General features: G+C 52.4%; 1 protein-coding gene across 6 annotated transcripts in view; it reads left to right on the forward strand.

Moving 5' to 3' along the window:
* Positions 1–9,014, forward strand: part of RTEL1 (regulator of telomere elongation helicase 1) — a 33,456-nt gene that overhangs the window by 5,425 nt on the left and 19,017 nt on the right. For all 6 annotated transcript variants that reach the window (XM_012803913.2, XM_023511932.1, XM_023511931.1 and 3 more), the window contains 4 exons: positions 3,679–3,754; positions 4,787–4,871; positions 7,806–7,871; positions 8,652–8,805. In XM_012803913.2, the coding sequence (XP_012659367.1) occupies positions 3,679–3,754; positions 4,787–4,871; positions 7,806–7,871; positions 8,652–8,805 (381 nt within the window). The remainder of the gene's footprint in view (positions 1–3,678; positions 3,755–4,786; positions 4,872–7,805; positions 7,872–8,651; positions 8,806–9,014) is intronic.

Raw genomic sequence — 9,014 nt, forward strand, 5'->3', positions numbered from 1 at the left:
AGCCAGTGCAGCCCTGGTTTTGGCACTATTCTCCACCTAAAGGATCCTCTGTCTTTTTTTTTTTTTTTTGAGACAGCGCCTTAAGCTGTCGCCCTGGGTAGACTACCGTGGCATCACAGCTTATAGCAACCTAAGTGATTCTCTTGCCTCAGCCTCCCAAGTAGCTGGGACTATAGGTGCCTGCCCCAACGCCCAGCTGTTTTTTTGTTTGCAGCTATCATTGTTGTTTGGCAGGCCTGGGATGGATTTGAACCCACCAGCTCAGGTTGTATATGGCTGGCACCTTAGCCACTTGAGCCACAGGATCCCCTGTCTTGGTGTCATGTGTAAAAGAGGTCTAAGCATGGCCAGGTTGGCAGGGCTGGCCTCTAGGAGCTGGGATTTTGGGGAGGCCCCACCTTTCCTGGTAAGAGGTTTAGGAGCAGGGAGCCCCTCTTATCAGGAAAGGGAGGGTTTGTGCTGAACACCTGCTTTCTCCTCTGGGCTTTTGTTCTGTCTTGGGCAGTAGGTGCCCCTATAACCAGCCCCTGAGTCATCCTGAGAGACTCTGGGGAGAAGCCTGAAAGCTGTATCTGGCCTCCTCCCAACTTCACCCCAAGCTCTTTTTTCCCTTTGCTGACTTTGCTGGGTATCCTTTTGCTGTGGTAGATCACAGTCTCAAGTACAACCCAAGCTGAGTCCTGGAGTCCTACTTGGGCTGGCCTTGTGGGCCTAGACAGATTGCCTCATCCTGAGATGGGGTGAGCACAGGGTTAGTGACAGCAGTCTGCCCTGGGCTGTTCACCACAGTAACTATGGGTGCCCACAGCCTGTGAAGCCCCTATGAAGAGTCTGGCACCAGTGTCCTTTCTCCAAATCTGTCTTTGCAGCCATGAGGCTGACCTCCCCTCCCCCTCTCCTATTTGTGGAGGACACCGGGACTCATCTCAGGTGCCAGAGACAAGGGCAGGGTGAGCTTTACTGTGGTGTGGCACTATATTCTGTGACCTGGGGCAACACATCTGCAGTCAGGGCTGAGTGGCTAAGGGGCCTTGAGCGTCTGTGAGGTCAGGGCCCCTTCTGTTTGCTGCCCAGAATGTGAGGGGTTGGTGGTGTTGTCCTGTAGCACTGACAAAGCGTCACCAGTCCCATGGGCCACTGTCTGCCCTCATGTCAGGAGTCAAATGTGTCAGGGCTACAGCCCTGGAAGCTGCCACTAGTGTTCAGAACAGCACTCCCCTCCCAGAAGCCTGAGCTTGGGTGGTCCCCATGACCCTGCACCAAGCATCCCTGTGTCTGCCCCATGCAGGGACCGGGTGAGTGGTGCATGGCCCTGCAGTGAGGACCCTAGCCCACTGGGAGCATGTTCCTTGTTGCCTTTTTGTTTGCTATGTTTTTTGGTCTGGTGATACCAAGGATCCTCAATCATCCTGGTCTGTGATCTTCCAGGCCTGGGCATCCAGAGCAGGGGCTACTTCTGCTCTCAGGAGTCTGAGCCAACTGGCTGCATGTGCTATTGGGAAACTCTCCAGTGTTGTGGGTCTCACTGTCCCTTCCAGCTCTAGGAGGAAGCCCGAGCAACAGGGGTCTGTGGGACAGAGGGAGCACCAGCAGGGGCTTGGTCTGCAGCTGCCCTTGATATGGGCTGCTATCACTATGGCTGGTCCTGGCCCTGGCTGCTACAACTCATGCCTCATGCTGCTGCCCCTGTCTGTCAGGCCCGGGTGGTCAGGTTGCCCTGACGGTGTCCGCTTTCTTCACCTTATCCACCCCACTGCTTAAAGCCCTCCCACCTGAGTCCTGCCTATACACGGCCCTGGCACCATACATGCGTGTTTAATGGAGCTGCCCTTCTCTCTGTCCTACTGTGGCTACCTTCATACACAGCCCTGGCAAAGGGTGTGGGGAACTGTGCCCTGCTTGCCTGTGCGGGACCTGGCTTCTCACAGCTGCTTGTGGATCAGTGGAGATTGCCAGTTCCCTCAAGTGCTCCCTAAAGGGTCCAGAGCAGGGAGTGCTCAGGAGTCCAAGGCAGGGGCTGAGAGCTAAGGGGAACTCTGGAACTCTGGCTGCAGAGGCCATGCTAGAGCAGGTGCACATGCTGGCTCCCTGGCCTGTCAGCTGCGTTCCTACTTAGTTGGCCTGTTGGCTTCTGGCCTCTGTTCATCCTCCTCTGTGGCCTATGGGCTCAGTCCCAGAAGCTATAGACCAATCCTCAGCCCACCCCCTGGCCTGGGCTCTCTTGATGCCTGGTCTGGGGTGGGGGTTCGCCCAGCTGTGAATCTTGGTGCCCTTTCTGTCCCCTAGATGGGATGTGAGGGGATGTCTCTAGCAGCTGCCCGGCCCTGGGCATGTTTGAAGTGGGTTGCAGTGGCAGGAGGGGCCCAAGGGAAGAAATGCTATATTTAGTGAGCAGGGAGAAAGCTGGAGCCCAGTGTAGACCTACAAGCAGCCCCCTTCTCGGGGGCTAGGCCTCCTGGCCTTCCCTTCTCAGCCCCTCCATTTTGCCCCTTTAGACTTTCCCCCAGCCCCTAAGCTCTGCAGTGAGAGCTCTCCTCACTGGGGCCCGCGCACCTGCTGGGGCAGGCTGGACACTCCTATGATGGAGTAGGTGGCTAGGGAGACCCTGTTCTCACTATGGCTGCTCTAAGACTCCAAGGTGCTTATTAGGAAGGTTTTAGGCCTTGCCTACCTGTGTTTAAGTGGTTCCCCAAGGGCTTCCTATGTTTCTTAGTCTGGGAGGGGGAGGGAAGGACAGCCCCACTCCCCTGAAGTGCTCTCTGGCCTGGGCCCCTTGTACCTGCCACAAGTAGTACCCTTTTGTGGGGCTGGCATCCTGAGGAAGAGGATAACCACAAGGATTGTGGGCAGGAGGAGGAGTTGCCTGGCCCCCCCATTGGGACTGAAGGGCAGGATGGGCTCTGCACTTGGTGCCACTGCCCATGCCCTGCCCTGAGGCTGGTTGTCCTTTAGGTAGAAATTTCAGGTAGCGGTTTGGCGCCTGTGGCTCAAGTGGCTAAGGCACCAGCCACGTACACCCAAGGTGGCGGATTTGAATCCAGCCTGGGCCCGCCAAACAACAATGATGGCTATAACCAAAAAATAACCAGGCATTGTGGTGGGTGCCTTTGGTTCCAGCTACTTGGAAGGCTGAGGCAGGAGATTCGCTTGAGCCTAGGAGTTGGAGGTTGCTGTGAGCTGAAATGCCATGGCACTCTACCCAGGGGGACAGCTTGAGACTCCTGTCTCAAAAAAAAAAAAAAGAAAAGAAAAGAAAAGAAATTTTGGGTAGGGAAGCTGAGTGATGGTGTGTAAATTATAGGACAGGCACACAGTAGACTTGGGGATGCTACTGTGGGCTGGGGTGATAGGCTGCTCATCCCATGCCTTAGGAAGCCACTCTTTGCCTATCTTGGGTCTGTCTGTGGTAGAGAGGCTCGTGGGGCCCTCAGGATATGGGTTCCGTCTATGATCAGCCCTGAGCCTCAGGCCCTGCTTGCCTCCTAAGGTGTAAAGGAAGCTCCTGTGGCATTACTTTGGGTGGGGAGTCCTTCCTCAGGGGCTTGAGATCCCAAAGGGGTTCTCTGTGGTGTGTCCCCAGGTGGCAGACATCCCTTGCTGCCTTCTATCCTCTCTGTCCTGGGCATTCCTCTGGGGTCTGGGCAATTCACAGTGTTTACTCCTGCCTTGTACCCACAGAGAAGAGCCTGGAGCAGGAGCTGGCCACGCCCATCCTGGACATCGAGGACCTGGTCAAGAGTGGGAGCAAGCACAGGTGAGGCTGAGTCTTCTGTGTCTGCCCATGGCCAGATTCTCCCTGATGCATGGAGGCACAGATATATTGCTTTTCTTTTTTTTCTCTATTGCTCCACTCCCCAGCACCTGTGGCTCAGGGGAGTGGAGCACCAGCCCCATATGCTGGAGGTGGCGGGTTCAAACCCAGCCCTGGCCAAAAACTGCAAAAAAAAAAAAAGTTGAGGATCTTTTTTTTTTTTTTTTTGAGACAGAGTGTCACTATGTTGACCTCAGTAGAGTGCTGTGGTGTTGCAGCTCACAGCAATCTCAAACTCTTGGGCTTAAGCAAGTCTCTTGCCTTAGCCTCCCAAGTAGCTGGGACTACAGGCGCCTGTCACAATGCCCAGCTATTTTTTGGTTGTAGTTGTCATTGTTGTTTGAACCCTGGACTGGGTTTGAACCTGCCAGCCAGCTCTGGTGTATGTGGTTGGCGCCCTAGCCTCTGAACTACGGGCGCTGAGCCAAAAAGTTGAGGATTTTTGAGACAGAGTTTTACTCTGTCATCCAGGCTAGAGTGCAGCAGTCTGATCACAGCCTACAGTAACCTCATACTCCTGGGCTAAAGCAATCCTCCTGCCTCAGCCTCCCGAGTATCTGGTACTACAGGTGCGCACCACTGCACCCATCAGATTGTTTTATTTTTTTGTAGAGACAGGGTCTTGCTCTTGCTTAGGCTGATTTTGAACTCCCTGGCTTCAGGGGATCCTCCCAAAGTTAGGATTACAGGTGTGAGCCTTGTGCCCAGCCTGGCCACGTTTATAACTTTAAGGATTCAAGTTGTGATTAGAGTTTCTTACACTGAGGGGAAAAGCCTGTACTTTTTTTAGTGCTTCTATGTTTATTTTTCTGATGACCTCTATCCAATAATAGGGTTAAGGATGTTTTTATTTTTGCATAATTTAAAAATAGGTGGTATGTTTGCATGGTTGTTTTCCCTGTCTGTCCCCAGTCCCTGCACTTGATGTACTGTCTCTGGCATGGGCTCACCTTCTCCTCTCGCTTCTCTCCCCAGAGTGTGCCCTTACTACCTTTCCCGGAGCCTGAAACAGCAAGCCGACATCATCTTCATGCCGTATAATTACTTGCTAGATGCCAAGGTAAGGACTCTGTCCTCTGCAGCCTAGCGTTCTGCTGTCAGAGGAGTGTCCTGGGGCTCCAGAAGGGCCATCTGAGCCTTGCTGTTGGACTATCAGAGCAGCAGGTGTGGATCACTGGTTAGGGGCTCAAACCTGGCCAGATACAGCTATGAACAGCCAAGGCCATGGGTTATTCGCTCTTAGCAATCTTGGAGTGAACCAGCTGGTGGGATTGAGGAGATGCACAGGCTGTGGCCCATGGGCCAGTGCCTGTCCTTGGTCCTGGCAGTTCAGATTGCTTCTCTTAAATCAGCCTGTGGGAGTGCAGGGAACGCATCCATCCCCCTTGTGATGTGTGCTTATCTGCAGGTTTATGTGCTTTCGTATTTAGCGTGGATGGAGCCATGCTCCGCATGCTCAGCAGCTTTTATTTTCACGTATTGATGGTGTTGTGGTGTCTTCCTCTCCGGGTCCCTTTGCTCATCCCCGTTCTTCCTGTGATGGGTATTTATTGAGAACCCTCTATGCTGACTCAGCATATCTGGCCTCACTCCCTGGGGCCTTGATTTTGGGGGCAGGTAGATGACAGGTGTAAGCCCATGGTGCCAGGTGTGGCTCATACCTGTAGTCCCAGCTACTCAGAAGGCTGAGGCAGGAGCATTACTTTACCCCAGGTGTTTGAGGCTGCAGTGAGCTGTGATGACACTATTGCACTTGAGCAAGGGTGACAGAGCTAGTCTCTGTCTCAGAAAGAAAAAAGCACTTGTGCTGTTGATATGGGGCTCTGACAGCCCAAAGGGGTGCAATAGAGCGAGAGGGAGGTGTATGTAGGGGTGGTCCAGGGGCAGACATTTAGGGCAATGGCAGAGCCCTATGGGGGGTGGCTGTGCCCTGGAGATCAGTGTCACATTGGGAACTTGGCATGCTGATGAGGTTGGCAGTAGTGGCCCTGCCTGGTAACACTGTGTCATAACTGTTAAGCTGATTCTGACTTTTTCATGGAAACACAAAAGCTCAGTTTTGAAGAAGGACGAAGTTGGAGGGCTTGTCTTCCCTGACTTCATGGTGAAGTCATGCAGTAACAGGGGCCTGCACTCTGGCTTAGGGGTATACATATAGGTTGGGGAGCAGATATAGCCCACCAGACCTGCATGTGAGTAGAGGGATATCTGGAAGAGAAGGCATCTTAACCCTGACAACACTGTAGAGGCCTAAACAGAAACACTGCAGCTTAACCAGGGTGGGAGGGGTTCTTTGTAACTTTGGGGTAGGCTGGCATTTCTTAAGTTGGATGTGCAAAGTTCCAGCCATAACAATTGGACTGTACCAAGATTTAAGGCTTTAGCTCTTTGGGAGGGCTAAGAAAGGTAAGAAAATGAAAAGAGAGAAAATGCTACTATCATTCAAAGGAATTTTTATTTTTTAATTTTTTTTGAGACAAAGTCTCATTCTCTTGCCCAGGCCAGAGTGCTATGGCATAAGCCTACCTCATAGCAGCCCCAAACTCCTGGGCTCAAGCAATCCTCCTGCCTCAGCCTTCCAAGTAGGTGGGGCGACAGATACCCACCACAACACTCAGCTAATTTTCTGTTTTTGGTAGAGACAGGGTCTCTAATTCAAAGGAGTTTTGACCAAGTTGTAAAATGTTCTCATAACTAAACTAACAAATCAGTTAATCACGGGGAAAAGATCTGAACAGACATCCTGCCAGGGTGGCAGGTGAAATAAACGGCCAGTTTAGCATATGGAAAGATGGCCAGCATCACTGGTGATCAGGAAAATGTGGATTAAATCTACGGGGAGTTAATACTGCTTTCATACTAAAATGGATAATATTTAAAAGATTTAAAATGAATGTTGGGTGAGGGTGTACAACTGGGAGTCTCATCCTTTGCTTTGAGTGTGTGGAATGCTGGCTGCTCTGTGTACCCACCAAATAGCACAGCTGCCAGAGAGGACTCTCTGTCTAGAGGCTTGGATGTATACGCTGACTGCAGCTTTATTTAGTCAGCAAAGCTGGGAAGCAGCCATGTGGGCCATTGACAGGGGAATGGCAAATCATGGCATGTCTATTAAGCAGAAGACCACCAGCGAGAAGAGGGTATGGGCTGCTGGCCATGAGGCCATGTGGAGTGGTTGGCCTCAGACCTGCTAGCTCAGAGGGCTGTGTGAAGCCTCTGTTGTATATGTTCTAGGCAGGGAGCTGGTGGTGATGCAGTACTCAACGTTTGTCAAAACTCAACTGTATGCTTGAAATGAGTCTTCTATTTTATAAAAATTAAGCTTCAAAATTAGTTAAAAATAATAGTCAGGTGTTGTGGGGGGCGCCTGTAGTCCCAGCTACTTGGGAGGCTGAGGCGAGAGAATTGCTTAAACCCAAGAGTTTGAGGTTGTGCTGTGATGTCACAGCACTCTACTGAGGGTGACGTAGTGAGACTCTGTCTCAAAAAAAAAAAATTAGTTAAAAATACAAAGGCTGGACCTACCCCTGATTGCTTCCACCACACCCTGTGGGGTAGGACCTAGGTATTGGATTTGAAATCTCACTGAGGGTGTGATGGGACAGGAAACTGCTAGGTGTGGACTTTCTAGCACCTGCATTTTTGTGGCTGCTGGGCTGCCGAGCTGCTGTGGTCTGGGGTTCCACTGGCTCCTTTGGCCTTCTCACTGGCCATGACACTCCCCTGAGTACTGTGTGAGCTGTCCAAGCTGGTTGACATGGGGTCCCAGCTGTGCTGCTGGGCTGCTGTCCTGAACCAGCCTTGGCCACCTGCACCCTGACAGTCTGGTGCGAGATGCCTCTCCCCACATCTTCCTTGGCCTTGTGTGTGGTCTGTGCATGTGATGTTGGGTGCCTGCCACATAACTCAGTCACTCTTTCCTGCCCTCTGCTCAGCAAGCCCGTGCTCAGGGGGGCTCTGTCCTGCCAGGCCAGCCCTTTGTTCCTTCTTGTAGAGTCGCAGGGCGCACAATGTTGACCTGAAGGGGACAGTGGTGATCTTTGATGAAGCTCACAATGTGGTAAGTCTCCACTTGCCTCTGTTGAGGTTCATGGCACTATTTTTTCTGGCTTTGTTGAAACCAATGCAAGCCTTTATGAATAACCTCTATCCACACTCAAGGCCCCGGGCTTCCAAACAAAGCCCACACAGGAGTGTCTGCTGCCCCTTTCCTGCTGGCCAGATGCCTTTCTGAGGCTAGAGACTGGCCAGCTGAGCAAGGACCTCCCCTTACTAGACTCTTTCCCTCTGGCTGGCTGGTGGGATCAGCCTGTCCTGGTGCTTTTTCCTGTGCCCGGTGGGCCCAGCACAACACAGGCCCACCATCCTGACCCCAGGAAGGCTACTATGGTCACATTCACACCCAGCCCCTGCCTCACCTCTGTGGCCGCTGCTCAGAGATATGCATTACCAGGATTGGTGCTGGAAAACAGCCACTTGGTTTGCATGCCCAGCCTCTCTGGAGCCTGGATATGGCTTCCTGCTGCAGGGCCTAGTGCCCTGGGACCACAGTGTCCCCTTGAAGCTCCCACTTGGTTACAGGAACTTATTGCAATTGAGATGATGGGCCAGGTCTTCTGACTTTTGAGAGAAGCCAGAAATCTCTAGATTTTAATGGGGAATTTTACAATTAAGAAATGTTGGCAACTCAAGTAAAGCAATCACTTTTAAACATTAGCTTGGGCTGGAAGGTCATCTCTGGACCCACCTGTGACCTGGGACATCTCGGGGCATGGATCTGAGAACTTGGCACTCAGCTTCCTGCCCTGCCATGCGTGACACTGGATACCTGTGCTCCTAGGAGAAGATGTGCGAGGAGTCAGCGTCCTTCGACCTCACCCCCCATGACTTGGCTTCAGGACTGGACGTCATAGACCAGGTGTTGGAGGAGCAGGCCATGGTGGCACAGCAGGGCGAGCTCCGCCTGGAGTTCAGTGCAGACTCCTCCAGCTCAGGTGAGTTTCCGGCTAGTCACTGTGACGCTGGAACTTCTCTGTCCTGTGTATGGGCCCCTGGTGCCTTCTGTTCAGTGACTGTTCAGGACAGCAGCAGCTTCCTTACAGAGCCTCTTAGCTGAGGAGGTGTCAGGTCCAGGAGACCAGGGGAAGGCTGGTGCTATTCAGTAGTTCTGGCCTTTTCTTTTTCTTTTTTCTTTTTTTTTTTT

This window comes from Otolemur garnettii, unplaced genomic scaffold (genome assembly GCF_000181295.1).
Source record: "Otolemur garnettii isolate 467f Iridium unplaced genomic scaffold, OtoGar3 scaffold00023, whole genome shotgun sequence".
Taxonomy (NCBI): Eukaryota; Metazoa; Chordata; class Mammalia; order Primates; family Galagidae; genus Otolemur; species Otolemur garnettii.